Source organism: Maylandia zebra, linkage group LG18 (genome assembly GCF_041146795.1).
Source record: "Maylandia zebra isolate NMK-2024a linkage group LG18, Mzebra_GT3a, whole genome shotgun sequence".
In the NCBI taxonomy this organism is placed as follows: Eukaryota; Metazoa; Chordata; class Actinopteri; order Cichliformes; family Cichlidae; genus Maylandia; species Maylandia zebra.
In genome coordinates this window covers 9,943,952-9,960,010 of record NC_135184.1, presented here as the reverse complement: position 1 = coordinate 9,960,010, position 16,059 = coordinate 9,943,952, and the positions used below count along the sequence as shown (strand labels likewise).

At 39.3% G+C, this 16,059-nt stretch overlaps 1 protein-coding gene across 1 annotated transcript in view; it reads left to right on the top strand.

Annotated features, from left to right (window-relative positions):
• Nucleotides 1-16,059, top strand: part of pigk (phosphatidylinositol glycan anchor biosynthesis, class K) — a 32,688-nt gene that overhangs the window by 1,140 nt on the left and 15,489 nt on the right. Inside the window, exons 4-9 of the mRNA XM_076877085.1 lie at nt 2,414-2,549; nt 3,370-3,481; nt 3,575-3,671; nt 6,101-6,218; nt 9,055-9,165; nt 10,684-10,856. Coding sequence (XP_076733200.1) covers nt 2,414-2,549; nt 3,370-3,481; nt 3,575-3,671; nt 6,101-6,218; nt 9,055-9,165; nt 10,684-10,856 — 747 coding nt within the window. The remainder of the gene's footprint in view (nt 1-2,413; nt 2,550-3,369; nt 3,482-3,574; nt 3,672-6,100; nt 6,219-9,054; nt 9,166-10,683; nt 10,857-16,059) is intronic.

Below are 16,059 nucleotides of genomic sequence, written 5' to 3'. Positions count from 1 at the left end.
AGCAGCAGAAATGGGCTTCCCCTGAATTGTGGCTAGCCTCTCCCTTAGAGATAGGGTGAGAGGTTCAGTCATCCGGGAAGGGCTCAGAGTAGAGCCGCTGCTCCTCCATATTGAAAGGAGCCAGTTGAGGTGGTTCGGCATCTGATAAGGATACCTCCTGGGTGAGGTGTTCGGGGCATGTCCCACCGTGAGGAAGCTCCGGGGCAGACCCAGGACACGGTGGAGAGATTATATCCCTCGGCTGGCCTGGGAACGCCCTGGTGTTCCCCAGGGCAAGCTGGAGAAGGTGGCTGGGGAGAGGGAGCTCTGGGCCTCTCTGCTTAGGCTGCTGCCCCTGCTTCTCAGCCCCGGATAAGCGGAAGAAGATGGATGGATGGATCATAGTTAAAAAAAGAAAAAAAAAAACAAGACTGGATGAGCTTTGAAGTGTGATATGCAAATTTTAAATGCTCAAAATATTATCAGGGTTCTTAGCAGATGATCTGTATTTATAACAAGAGAGCTGATGTAATAACTGACCTCTAGGGGTGGCTGTAGCTCAGGTGGCAGAGCAGGTCAGCCACTAATCAGAAGGTCAGTGGTTCGATCCCAGGCTGCCTCCTGCCTGCATGCCAAATATCCTTGGGCAAGATACTAACCCCATGTTTGCCTACTGGTGGTGGTCAGAGGGCCCGGTGGCGCCAGTGTCCGGCAGCCTCGCCTCTGTCAGTGCGCCCCAGGGCAGCTATGGCTACAATGTAGCTTGCCATCGCCAGTGTGTGAATGGGTGAATGACTGAATGTAGTGTGAAGCGCTTTGGGGTCCTTAGGGACTAGAAAAGCACTATACAAATGCAGGCCACTTACCATCTCTATACAGAAGTTTTTAGGGCGAACACGAGAATTTAAATTTTGCCAGGACTGAGATGAGGTATTTGAGGCCGAAAAGGCTATTGAGGTTGTTAAGTTTAGCCAAAAAGGACCATTGTGTATTATAAGCATAGAAATAGAAATTAGTTATCCTGGTCACTGTAGTATTAAAACGATTAATCAGGTTGTTGAGTCACACAATCATGTAAGGTGTAAAAATAAATTTCACTTATAATAGCAAAGACATTTAAAATTTGAGGAATTGAAACATATTTTGGTTCTATATGGTAGTTAATGAAATATTTTTGGATTTTAGACATTCTGAAGAGGTCAAGTTGATCAGTAGGTAAATTTATAATGGGGACCTTTCAATATTTTCATGCATGATGAAGAGAAACCAGTTTATTAGACATTATATTTTCCAGAGTAATCAGTGTTGAAAATATGTGACAGTTGCAGTCATTTGGAGATATTTTAAAGACTCAATAACATAAATAGTCTTTCGGCATAATAATAATTATTGCTGGATTTAACAAGATATAGCATATTATGCGGTTGCTTTCTGAAAGAAATATGTATTCTGACTATCAATTAATTAATCTTAGATGTAATTGAACAATCATTTTTAATTATCATTGTGTATTCAGTAGTTAAGGGAGAAATTTATTCATCCCAGCAGGTGAAGTGTTTTGTAAAAGTTGCTCAAAAATTTATTAAAAAGAGGTACAGTAGAAAGAGGAACTGTGTAACTGGACAGCTACTGCAATGAAGAAGCTCATGCTGTTAGTCTTTGGCTGAACCCCTGGCTAGCCAGAACATTGTTTAGAGGGTATGGGATATTTTACTGGACTTTCAGAAGAGTTTTGACATTGTCCTGCTCACTATTATTGCACATCGATTGTCCACGGCCACATCCGGGGCCGAAGCGGACTTCTGAATAAGTTTACTGAGTCTATGGTGCTGTCCATTGTTAGGCTTGGCTTTAGCTGAGAGCACCTCAGAACATGCTGTCCATTCTACAAGGTGCCTGTATTGTGTCAAAATGAATTAAGTGAGTGCTCAAAAGTTTTTCCACAGCCTACTTTGGTTTGTTGTTTGTTCTGGGGCCTTTCCCAGATGGAGAGCTGCGGTAAAATAAAACATCCAACGTGGAGAAAATGGCAAATACGTTTGACAAGGTCTGTTTTGTGTAGAAGGGCACCAGTGGCAACAGGATGAACAAGTGTGCATATACTAATAAGTTTTCATTTTATTTCGAGATAGTAAAGTTTCAGAAATCAGTCCTGGCTCTGGAGAGTTACACAGTACTTGTGGTGGTAGTGCTGGTTAGCGATTGACTGTATGATTGGTGGGAGCTCTTGATGTCCAAATGTCAAAAGTTTCAAAATATTCAACAGCTGGTCCAACTGTAAGATCAATAAACAAACTGATGCAATTTAATTTTCAGGCTAAATGCATTATCCTTCACAACATAACAGTTAACGTGTTTGATAGCAGCCATTGTCCTTTTACTTATTTCAATATCATCATATTAACTCTGTTTTTTCTCTTTTTTTAATCACCAGCCACATAGTTCTGATGCTGGCTGATGACATGGCTTGTAACCACAGAAATCCCAAACCTGCTACAGTGTTCAGTCACAAAAACATGGAGCTGAATGTGTATGGTGACGATGTGGAAGTGGACTATCGAGGTTATGAGGTCAGTTCAGGTGTTTACACCTCACCTTCATTCTGTGAATCAACACTTATGTTAGCCTTATGTGTATCAACAAGCCCTGAGTGATTTTTAAAGTCTAAATGCAAAAATTGGGTATTTTGAAGCCAGAAAAAGATGAATCGCTTGAGCATAATCACAAATGTTCATGACCGTTTGGCATAAATTGTAAATATTTTCCTATCCCAGACAGTTTGATTCTGCTCAGCTTGTTATATAAACATTTACTGTGATTTATGTGACAGTCTCACATGCTGTGTTTCACCTTCAGTGTTGCGTTAAATAACTTGAGGAGAAACGGATTATGTCCAAGGCAACATTTTTATTGACCAGGACATTTTATAATCTACACGTCTAAAATGGGGCCCAGCCGGTTTTTATTTATTTTTCTGATTATTATGGACTAAGGCGAGTTCGTTGTTTTTTGACGACTCACTCTGTTTTGTGCCTTTTTAAAAATACAATGACACTGTACTGCCCGTCTTTGTTTGCTGTCACACCACATTCATGTGCAACAAAAACCAATAATCATTAAAAACAGAGGAAAAAAAACTCAGATAGGAGCTGATTATCAAATTTTAATTAAAGGATAAGTGGAGAAGATCAAAAATGTGGTCACTTACTGATCCTACCAATGACAATTTAAGTATTACGAATTGACTTTTCATCACTAACTTTTCTTTTTACTGGCTTTTGTTTTGTATAGTTTCAATCTTTGAATAGTTTTATTTAACAACTAATTTACTACTTCCTGTCAGAGACATAGATGGAAAATGACCACAGGTTTGTACCGTGTGTGCCTTAGGTAACTGTGGAGAACTTCCTGCGAGTTTTGACTGGGCGCCTGCCTCCCAGCACACCACGCTCTAAACGCCTCCTTTCTGATGATCGAAGCAACATCCTCATATACCTGACAGGTACTTAAAGGGAAAAAATGTACCTATGAAGTTGAAGTAATTAAAGTTGAACAAAGTTGAATTAATTATTTTTAATCTGTGGTTGATTAACAGGCCACGGTGGGAATGGCTTTCTGAAGTTCCAGGACTCTGAGGAGATTAGTAATGTGGAACTGGCAGATGCTTTTGAGCAGATGTGGCAGAAAAGAAGGTAAATAAACTGAAAAGTGACTTCACATAATCCCGTTTGTCAGGTCTACTTTACTTGTTTTTTCTTTGCCCTGCAGGGCATTTAGCTGTGCAGCATGCCAACAAGCATTTAACAGCACAAAACATCACAGCCTATGAGTATTATAACTTTATCAGGAGGTTCCCATTCTGTTGATTCTTTATAACAAGCAAAACAGATGATTATCAGAGGTGTGTTACGTTAAATTGATTCTCTTATCAAGGCTTTGTGTGTATCAAATGACTTCAGTGGTTGAAAGAGTGCTGTCAGTGCAGTGAAACTGTATACTCTCTATTCAGGCTTTTTTAAAAATAGCTTCAGCTCAGCTTGAAAGGTAGTGCTGGGCTTTCAATTGTCATTGGGAACATCAACTTGTAGCCTTGATAGTTCTTTTTTTCCTGCCTGTAAATTGTAGATTAAGTTTTATATGCAGTAGGAATACAGTAGTTAAATGAGGAGCTAAATGTGTGAATCTAAAGGGCTAACTTGAAGGCCATGAAACCATATATATATTTAAAAAATCTTTAAATTTCATTGTTTAAGTATTTTTCTTGCCTATTGTACATTCGTGATGGAAGCAAAACCTTGCAGGAAAATATTCACAGATAATAATTTTTAACTGGTTGAACCATCTATCCATGAGTTTTAACATTTAGCTGGGCCATATTTAGTGGAGTAATTAATAAATCAATAGGAATTGTTATCAATCGGTCTGAAACTAACAATTTTTTATGTATAGCTGAAGCTGAAGCTGTTGGATGTCTAGTTTTGTTAGTAAAATAAACAACGACAAATCTAGGAACAATGATTCGCTAATGCGTGTGTGGCAGACACAAGGTTTCTAGGCCATATCTGGTCCTTTGCAAAGTTTAATCCGGCTAGCGTATCACTTCACATCCGTCCCCCTTCGTTGTGTCTGTATGCCACACAAAACAGACGGGCACACTGCAGCTGCAAAATAACAAGCTAGCTCACAGAAAATGGCACAGAATATAAAAGCTGACTCTGAAGGCATAAAGAGTGACCTGTGTATATTTGCATTGAGATGACTGCTGTTTTCAAAGAATGAAATTTGCTTTGCCTTGAATCTGCACATCAGCACAGAAACGGAGCCAAGGACGGTGAAAATGACTAAAGCATACTGTACAGTACGCTTTACTGTAGCTGGGTTTCTTCCAGCTAAATCTAGAGGTTTTACTTTTAACTTTGTGAAATTTCACATTTCAACCATTGGGTAAGATTTGTAGAAATATATGGAAAAATAAAATTACAGATTCAGTATTTTGATATATGTTTTAATGTTAAATGCTCCAAACCACTGTAATGAGAGTGCATTATAAACATTGCACTATTTGGCCTGGGCTTCACTTAAGCCAACTTGTACATGTGAAGACTATATTGGACTTGCATTTTCAGTTTAATTAAAGAATTTCAGTAAACTTGATCTCACCCTTAATGTGGTTCTCATTTCCCAGCGTGATGTCAAATTGAATTTGACACCCCTTAGCGAATGAATTAACTAAGGAATCATTTCAGGTGGAAATTTTATGAGTACAACTGGAGTAGAAAAAGAAACAAACTAATTGTTGAACTTAGTAAATAGATCGTATTGTCCCTTGTGGCCTTCATTATCTATTTTAACTTTATACTTTAGACCATGTGATCGTGTTCTATGTGGGATAAGCTAGGGATTACAAAGTGTTAGCACAGCATTCTCTGTATTAGTACTCTTGAAATTACCTTGAACTTGTCATGTTTTCCTAAATTCTTCTAAAAGTAGAGGCTGTTTTGTTCTGTAATTGGGGTTACTATTTAAGCCACTGCTTTGCTTAATTTGTAAATCACGAGATGGTAAATGAGCTTTCACCTTGCTGCTGCGAGTGCCTCTATTGTTGTCCAAACCCATTATCATCCACGGTGAGTGTCTGGGTTACAGTCAGGCTCCAGGCTACTGGATAAAAGCTCAGTGACGCCAGCTTTCATGCTGATGTGATAATTGCAGGGTTGAACTGCTAAATTACAGCCACCGAAGAGACCTCCCTTTATCATCCCCAAACCACCTCGATTAAGTCTACTGGATGTGACAGTCTCTACATGTTTGTCTAAACAGGGGAAAGAAGTTGTAGTGAAATGTAGTGTTTTGTAGGAAAGGAGGATGGAGGGAAGGGAAAGGAAGGGGGTGGTGGTTAAGCTGTGTGCATGGGAGTGTTAGCAGGACTGAATGGAGCTGTTGGTTTTTCTTGGTCACCATGGTAACTGCAATATGAAAGATGGTTAGAAGGTTTGTGTAATATCTGTTTATTGGAACAAATGGATGAGTGTTATGCCAGCTGTGCATTCTCCCATCAGTTTTGTTTGAGAATGTGTATGATCCTCTGTTTGTTCGTGTGTGTGCGTGTGTTTGTCTCCAGGTACAACGAGCTGCTCTTCATCATTGACACCTGTCAAGGCGCCTCCATGTATGAAAGATTTTACTCTCCAAACATCATGGCTTTGGCCAGCAGTCAAGTTGGAGAAGACTCCCTGTCGGTGAGTTATCTTCCCTCACGTGGAAGATGAATTAAAAATCATCCATCAGCTTGTCAGATTCTCTAATAAGCAGTGTGATTTCATAGCACATTGCACTAGCTTGATTTCTGTGTTCATACGCTCTCACCCCCCTGCAACACCAGTCAGTGTTACTTGAAATAGTGTTGCACTTTTGAATTTTTATTCAAATGTCTTCTCTCTTTTAGCATTCAAACTAAGAAAGGTCTGCAAGAAATGTGACATGTTACAAGTTCTTCATCTCACTAATAATTATCAGAAACCTACTAGCTCTGCACTGCACTCAAATACAAGAACAATGCTGCTTCTTTTCCCCCCTCTTCTTCCACATTTTACACAACACTGACCTTTTGCTTGAGACGTATAGCTTAAAGTGCAAATCCCTCCACTGCATAATTTAGTTAGAAAAATCCTGAAAAGTCTTCAAGAGGCAGTGAGGGCAGGAGCTGAGGGGGGGAAACTTGCTCACTCTTTCTCTGCTTTGCACTGTTGATGGACCAATCTAAAACTGTGCTCAGTTGTGCGTTGTGTGTGTGCGTTGTGTGTGTGTGTGTGTGTGTGTGTGTAAGTTACAGAACCACTGTAAAAACACTGAAATGGCCAAATAGGGGATTAGCAGAATATAACATAAACACTTATGAATAATGAGTCTTTTAATATCTAAAAATAAGCATTTTTCAAGGAAAGGGACTGTGATGAGGGGACATTTAAAAATATCAATTTTATGACATTAAATAGTGCCAAACTACATTTTATGTATGACCAACTGTTTTTAATGTTTACACTACTTTTGAAAAATACAATAAATACAAAGTTAAGACCAAACAAACAAACAACCAAAGAAGACCTTATTTATTTGCTGAACAGAACAAATTTTACTGACATGGTTTATTGTGGCTATAAATATTTGTTTTTGGACTGTTCTAGAGAGCCTTCTGATTATAAAAGCCTTTTAGCTTCCTTCCCCTGCTCCAAATTTCTTCAGCTTGGCTCTGCTTTTCTAACAAACATATCGTTGCTCTATGGACTGTTTAAAATAGTCTGAGCTTTTTTATTTACAGGATTTGCTTGTACATTCAGCCCCTAATTTTAAAAAAAAACTTTGGCCATTTTAATATTGGCATGCACCACTGTAACAACATGTACATCACGGAAGAAGGAAAGCATCGTAAGTCTCCTTTGAGCAAGAATGAGGCAACGTAGGATTTTGAAATTAATACTGTAGGCCTCAACTGTAGGTAGGTATCGCGGCTGATACTAAAGTTCAAATCTCAGTGACGTTGACCGTAGGATTAGAAGCCGTACATCACGTTTTCTGTGAATCTTGTGAAAGCAATAACTCAAGAAGGAGTTCACCTAGGATTTTTAAATGGGCTTTAAAAATCTTAGACGAGTTCAAATCTCAGTCACCTTGACCTTAAGGTCAGAGGTCAAGTTTTCTGAAACTCTTGTGAATGCAAAAACTCAAGAATGGTGTAGGATTTTGAAATTGATATCATAGGTGTATCTACTACGATGCTGACGGGTGGCACTGGCAGGCACTATTATTTTTACATTATCAGCTAATGACTTCAAATTGTCAGCTGTACATAGCTAATACTATGCAAGCTTTCAAAGCAGCTATAATTGCTTTATATCACAGCGTTTTTAAATTTAAAATATCAAATGACTGAACAAAAAATATGAAACTAATATTTAATTTCATGATGAACTGAACCTAAAGATAAAGATGTATTTACAGCCTTGGATTGTGTGAGGGGATATTTACCTGATTCAGTGTTTAGCTTTGTGCTCCACAACGTTATTGATCTGCTTCACTTTTTCTGCTCTTATAGCAGCGTTTTGTCCAAAGCAGCTGCTTCCAGTGGAAAAGCTTAAAACAAACACACTCCTCTACCTGCTCCACACTGAAGAGCATACAGAGTAAGACACTAGTCTGTAAACATATCGGAGAATCAAGAAATATGAGAACCGGATATTTCCCTTAGGAGCCGTTAGAGACCACAGTGGAGCTTAAAAAAGCGTGAATATTGGATTTAAACAGGGGGTGATATGTCAGTGCTGTTTGCATTTTCCATTTTCACACCCCCAGGGGGTTGAAAACTCTTACTTCCTCCGTTATTGGAGATGGATTAATGGATGGATAGACAAAGCACTTAATTAATCCCAAAGAGAAACTGCATTGTTACAGAAATTATCCATCCATTTTCTAAACTACTTTTCCGGTTTGTTTTATTCAGGGTCACAGGGGACTGGAGCCCATCTGAGCTGTCACAGTGCAACAGCAAACACCTCAACCCCCCCAATGTTTTAGTTGTATAACTAACAATTAAATTAAAGGCTAAACTAAATATACTCTAAAATATATAACAAATATAAATAAAGGAGAAAAAAATGTCTGTCTGCAATACAGCAGAAACTGAAACCTCTGTGTACTTTAAGATAATGAATATCACTCATGAAGCTATCCTGCTGCCACAAGTCTCTAATTCATTTCCTTTCACACACTTGTGCTGTGACAATCGTTGTTCAATTTCAATGCCAGGTGACACTTATCAGATTTTGATACTGTACAGATTTGCAACGGAAACTATAACTGACTAACTAAAGAAAAAGTTCCATAAATTGTTACTTGGGATGAATTTTATAATACAAATCTGTGAATGTTGGTGTGGATGTGTATTTTAAAAGACTGTAAGTGTTCATTGTGTAAAAGTGTAGAGGTTTGATTAATGAGCTAGAAGTAAAAATGCCACCACAGCGCCCATTCTAGCAACTATTCTTATCCTTTACATTTTTAAAATCTGTCTCATTCTAGCACCAGCCAGATTTGGCCATAGGAGTCCATTTGATGGATCGTTACACGTTCTACATGCTGGAGTTCCTTGAAGACATCCATCCTGCAAGCAAAACCAACATGAATGATCTGGTGAGCCTGTGTTAGCGTGTGTGTCCAGTATGGTCACAACTTCCTCATACCTGTTTGCAGGAAATCGCAATTTCCTGAACCACAAAATAAAATTCTTGTTATACTCTTTAAAATACGTTAGGGGTGTTAATGCAAATTTAAGTTTACAGTTGTGCTACTTCTACTTGAGTGACAGAAAGGAAGAGATTTTCTCTGGTGTCTCACATTTTGAACACCATCGTTTTATTTGTTATACATTCATTTGTAGTTACTGCAACAGAACATAACAAAAAAGGTATGCAGATTTTTATTAGATTGACTATTTTGAAAGTCAGCTTTTAAAAGGAAGGATGTGGCAATCAGCACTGCTGATACCTGAAGCAGTGTTTTTCTTGTACTGTCCTCTTCCTCTGTCTGTGGGCCAAAAGAAGTCAGATAAAAGTCACACAGGTCACACTTGAAACAGAATATCTGATACGGTGTTGCAGTCGTTGGCCTTTGACACATCAGGGTGGAAATGGTGAGTACATGTTGCTCTGGTCCATGACTCAGTCTCAGCAGCAACTCCTTTTTCATCTTTTAGCCTCGTGCCACAAGGGCCACTCCTCATCTGCGTCACCCGGAGTTATGCTCAAAGCACCTCAGATCGTTACTCTGGCACTCTGTGTGTTTTGACACATGCTTATTATTTTTTTCTTCCAATTTTTCTGTTTCTGTAGATTCTCTGTTGTGCCTTTTCAGGGAATTAAGGATCAATACTATGGATTTTCTGGATGAGCCCTCTGAGTTTTCGTTCTTGTTTTTTTCCCCCCCCTGATCCAAGCTGCAAAGTCGTGCCATTTGCTGTACTTTTCAAGTCCTGTCTGGCTGAGGAAATAATGTTGACCTCAGTTATGTGATTTTTATATTCTTTTCAAGCGGAAAACAACACATTGATAAACTCACATAGGATTCATTCACAAGTGGTAACATAACAAGTGTGCTAAAAATTGTAATTGGCAAGGACATGCACAAATGTCAGGCACAGTGCCTCTAATCTGTTTCTCACGGTGTCACACCTCCCAGAGCAACAGCTCAATACTAGCTGCAACTGGAACTTGGAATTGGTGGTGCAAAAAGGAATAAATCTAGTATTGTGTCTTTGTGCAGAGCTGACCTGTACATGCAAGTTATGCTGCTGCTAAAGCTGTCATTGTCATGAGGCGAATATTTATATTTAGAGAGACATTGTTAGTTGTTTTTGTTCTATATAGTTTGAATAAACAGATATCTTCATATACATATCCAGAATCTGCATGCATAGGACACTGGGACACAAAGCTTGGTGGTTTCCATCTGCAGCCTGCTTGTATCCAGAGTGCCATCAACCAATTAGGAATTGTGTTATCTGTTGTCCAGAAAATTGTTGGTTTCCCTCAGCAACTGTCAGTGGACTAGCTGACTGGCTCCCAAATAGAGATCCAACGTGACAGAAACCACTAATTTAGAACAATGTTGAATATTCCTAATGTGAAATCTTTGCTGTCTCTGCCTCCACAGTTCAAAGTGTGTCCAAAGAGTCAGTGTGTGTCCACTCCAGGCCATCGTACTGACCTGTTCCTGAGAGATCCTGGAAGTGTTCTCATCACAGATTTCTTTGGTAGTGTCCGCAAAGTTGAGCTCACCATGGATGCCATCAACTTGACTGACCCCATCAAGCAGATGGAGGAGGAGTAAGTTTAATTTATTTGTTTTTTTGTTAATGGCAAAAGGTATGCATCAATCAAACTAGAATAAAAACAGGATGGCAACCTGCTAGAAACTAAAAATCAGTGGGTGCCTGGTGATTAACTTTGCATTTGGAAAAAAAGTAGCAGAGGTCTAGAATGCAACACACTCAACCTTTTGGTCTATGAGGTTCTGGCTGGGCAATTAATTAAAGTAATCTGTTAAGTAGTATAAGTTAATGTGACTTTGAATATGTAAATGGATACAGATTTGCGATTTCTTTTCAGCTATTTATGGTAGTTAATCACTGTATTATCTGACTGCATCTAATTTCCAACTTATTGCCGTTTTATCACCTTCTTGATGGACCGAGGTTGAGTGGTTGCAGACCTTGTCCCCCCTCTTTGAAACAATCATTTCAAAGGCAATGGCACTGCGAGTTCATTGCATGCAATTGCAATTATTTTGGCACCACTGTTTTCCCAAATGTGACTGTAGCATTAAAGATACTTGTGCAAAAATAAGTTGTTCACAAATTGTTTCCAGCTTTTCAAAATGAACTAAAGGTAACAACAGAAAGGGAGATTAAAGGTAGATATTAAAGGGATATGAAATGAAGTTGAACATGGGCTGGGCTGTACTTTCATGATGACATGAGGGGGGGCGACCCTTATAAAATACTCTCATTTAGGCCAGCCTCACTGCCAGCAGCCAAATTCATTTTGTGTTCAGTTTCCAACTAACCAGCCTTTGATTTCTGTTTAGTACACCTCCCATCAGTGATATTGATTCCTCTGCTAATGATGTGTTGATTGGCCTGTTTCTGGAAGATTAAAGCACTCAGTGGCTGTCACTATGACTACCATGTGGTGGTTTTAAGACCTGATTGTAAAGTTGACCAATGACATGTTTGTCTTGGGTAATGGTGCTGCTCATTTAGAACGCATTTACTGCTTTTATAATCAATAATGACACTGAAAACATTATTTCAGAGAGAAGCGGAGCTCATAATTGGGCATCTTCATTGTCAGCCTTCAGACTTAATCCAGTCTGTCTTCATAAGTGGCAGTGAGTAATGAGCAGTGTTTGCTTTAGATGATCTGTGGCGCTACCCTGTGGTGAATTGCACATATCCAAATTGGTGCATGCTTACATTTTGTGATAAATAGGTTGAGCCACTAGATGGCTGTAGAGAGCTGTCAAACCTTTTCTCTGTGCCTCACGATGTATTGTTTGCTTTATCACCAAGCTCCACTAATGCCATAATAAGCACAATCATCAGGAGTTTTAGGAAGCACACAGCTATTGCAAACAGTTTCCATACACTGATTCTCTAAGCTGCAGGAACAGATGTTTACTGTGTTCAACCTAAAGATGCAATGGGAATTTAACTTTATTAATGATAATACCACCACTCCCCCAACCCTTTGTATTAATTTCATTAACTGGGTTTTAATTGAACCACTGGGAAGTATTAAAGAATCTAATGTGGTTGGCTGCTAATTAGTAATTAGAGGCAATTACAATACTGATTTTAGTCATTGGCTGTTTGTGGCCCCGCGCAAGTTACTCATTGCACACAACTTCCCCTATTACTTTAATATCGATTACAGCCAGCACATTAGTCCTGCTGATCCTCATGCAGCACAGAAACACCAACACAATGTTATTGAGCTAGCTGTTGGCCTAATTCAGTCCTAGAGAGAGACGTTTTATCTCCATTTCTGATGTAAGAACCAGCAATCACCCGATCCATTTGAAGTTTAACAGCACTAAGTTTACTGATTCACCAAAGTGCTTGCAGTGTCTTTGTACTTTGTTGATGTTGGGAAGACTAACAACATTTATTGTCATTTTGTACGCCCTCTCAGGGTGTTTCCTCAGCCACATTCGGACTTGACTGATAATGCGGTGACAGGAAGCTTTCTGTGCTTCTTTTGGGTCTGGACAGCATTGTAGCAGTGGGGAGATTACAATACAAGCATGTGGAAAATAATAGCCATGACCTCATTACTGCAATAATTTAAATTAATGTAGTCATCAGCGTTGGCATTAATAAATAATTATTCATAATTTAACGTGTGAAGATGTTTAAAACCTATTAAGGGGTCTTTGTGAATGGAAGGGTTCAACGTGTTTGCAAGGTTTTACCAGTGTAAAATATTACATGTAATGGAATTAGACTATTCAAAGGCTGATTATCCATAACTGGCCATGAAATAAGAGTTAAAAAAGCAATTTTTGACAGTTTTGCAAAGTCTTAGCACTCGATATGTTCTGTTTTTTTTTTCTTTCTTTTTTTTGATTAAATGTTAGAAGGTGTGTGTCAGGAAAGAAAAGGTTTCATTTTAACACAAAAAATATATATTTGCAGGGCTAATGAATTTCAGGAATAGAGAGCCCAGATTTATGCAGAGATGCCTATTTAAAATGCAAAGTGTCTCTCTATACTTGAATCAAAGAAAGATGAGCAAGAGTGCCAAACAATAAGGCAGTTGAGGCTGTAATTATTAGTGTGGTGGTGGTGGGGGGGCATCACAGGTTTGCTCTGGGTTTTATTAACATCACTTACCTCAGTTGATTGATTTTGTTGTTTGAAAAAGAAAAAGCGATTCTTTAGACTGTTTTGCTATTTTTATAGAAGAAAATAAATTTTTATGGGTTTTCACATTTGAAAAGCGAGGAGCTGAAACCAGCTTATCTTTGTACTGTGGTAAGCCCTTTTCACACATGAATTTTGGACAGGTTTGGGAGAAACGGGTCGGGATATTTTCCACAGTTGTCCTTTGTCACGTGTAGCAAACAGCAAGCAATAGTCCTCTTCAAATGTGTTTGCACTTCTGAAAATACTCTTTGCAGTTCAGGTGAGGGAGCTATGTGGATAGAGCATGCAGGAGGCACCAGACTATTACCTGCACAATGGTGCAATCGAATATCATGCAGCCTTTGTACAAGGGAGACCAGCTGATGTCCAAACCTGCTGTATCTGATACATGTCTGTGCTGGGCGCATGGTTGAAAACAGTGATGAATGCCTGAAATAAAAAATAAGGAAAAAAATGTAGTATATTCAGTTAGTGTTGATCTCTAATTGATCTTTATTTACAACCATATTTAAAGTAACCATGCTGCATGCTTTAAGAGTATTAAATCCCATGAATTGGCACTCCCCTGAGAAACCAACCTTCACCCTTTTGCCAGCACTTCTGGATCATCTCAAAAAGCAATCACTAAATCGATGTCAGAAACTGGATCTTTATGAAACCTTTGTCCAGATGTCGTTGCGAAAGTTAGAAAATTGTGTTTCATAAGACCTGAAAATGGGTTGTAGTGAGCTCAGTGTGTTCCCACAGAGAGAAGATCACAGATGTCCTCGGAAACAAGCTGTTATTAAATATAGTGCTGCTTTAATCCACTTTTGTCAGCTTGTTCTGCCTCTCAGACAAGTGGAGGAGGACATTTAGAGAAGATGTGTACATGTGTGCGAGTGTACACATGTGCCTGTCTCATTTTCTAGCTCGCATTCGCCTCTCTCACTTCCATATCCTGTCGTACATTTCTAAACATCAATTTCTTCCTCAGAACAATAAGCAGAGAGGACTTATAATGCCTCTCCAAAAAGGTCTTTGTGGAAAATAAAGTAGAAAGTAGTTTGAATTGAATTAGAGCTCATTTCTAATGTTGAGGAAAAAAAGGGTGGAAGATCCCAGCGGTGACACATCTGTGTTTTCAGTGACATGTTTCTTGTGGCAGAGAAGCTTGGCACGCACCGAAGGCTCAGCAGGAAGTTGGTTCCCTGCTTACCAGTCCATACGCTTTACTACTATCTGTTTTGTGTGAACACCTTCTTCTCTTCATCACACGCGAGAAGAGACTGTGTGTCTGTGTCAGTGTGACATGAAATGGCCAGAGAGAAAAATGATGGGTAAAAGTAACTTTGAGTGAAGAAAGACACAAATAGAAGAACAGGTTTCAATCATCAAGTGGCTGGAGGTGTGTCATGATGGCTCACAGGGGAGATGTGGCTCACTTTGTCTGACCTAAATTTTGCTGAAAGACGGTCAGTCCTGAACCTCCACTTGACGGTAAACCTTAGCTCTGACCCCCGTTTGACTTTGTGTCAGAATTTTTTATTTTAGGCTTGTTTGTAACTTTCAAGGTTGCTGTCATCCGGACATCGGTGACTGTCAGGTTGATGTACCTCATGGATTTATTCAGACAAACCCCCTAACAGAGCTACTTTACAGGTGCATTTTGTGTCATATGTACATTTAAATAAATGACTGTGTGTTTATGGTGTATGGTGCTGTAGCTTGTGAGGGCGCTGCCTTTGCCCTTTAAACACAGTTTGATCAACTGCTCTTCATGTTGTTGGACTAAAATAATTTTATTGTGACTGTAGAAACATTGTGGCCATTCTCGACTTATCCTCTTGCAGATATCTAGTGATTTGTGACATTTGCAAAGGTATGGGCTTAAACGTTTGTCCTTCAGAGCAACCTGATTTAGGCTGATTCTTTCAGAATGATGGATACCTTATTCTGAAATACTAAAGGCGTGTCTGGTGGTTTTTTTAAATTGACCACTGAGAAGTGAAGACAAAGCTGAATAAAGTAAACCGGAACAGTATGTCGATGTCATGTAGAGTCAGCCAAGAGCTGATGAAATGCTCTTTTTAATAATAATGGATTGGATTTATATAGCGCTTTTCAAGGCACCCAAAGCGCTTTACAATACCACTATTCATTCACTCTCACATTCACACACTGGTGGAGGCAGCTACGGTTGTAGCCACAGCTGCCCTGGGGCAGACTGACAGAAGCGAGGCTGCCATATCGTGCCATCGGCCCCTCTGGCCAACACCAGTAGGCGGTAGGGTAAAGTGTCTTGCCCAAGGACACAAGGACCAGGACAGAGAGCCCGGGGATCGAACCGGCGACCTTCCGGTTACAGATACGCTTCCCAACCCCCTGAGCCACAGTCGCCCTATGCTATTATTTCCAAATTTTAATTTTCCACAGTTTGTAAACTCACTAAATTTTATAATACGACACAAATTTAAACAAAGAAGAACAGACTTAGCACTAGTGGGTATATATAAAATCTGTAAAATGAGAACCCAAAAGAAGCTAGTTTCCGTAGAGCAAAAACAACAAACACCAGCTGACAACAAATATGAAAGCGATCCATATGAGTGTTGAAGCTGAAT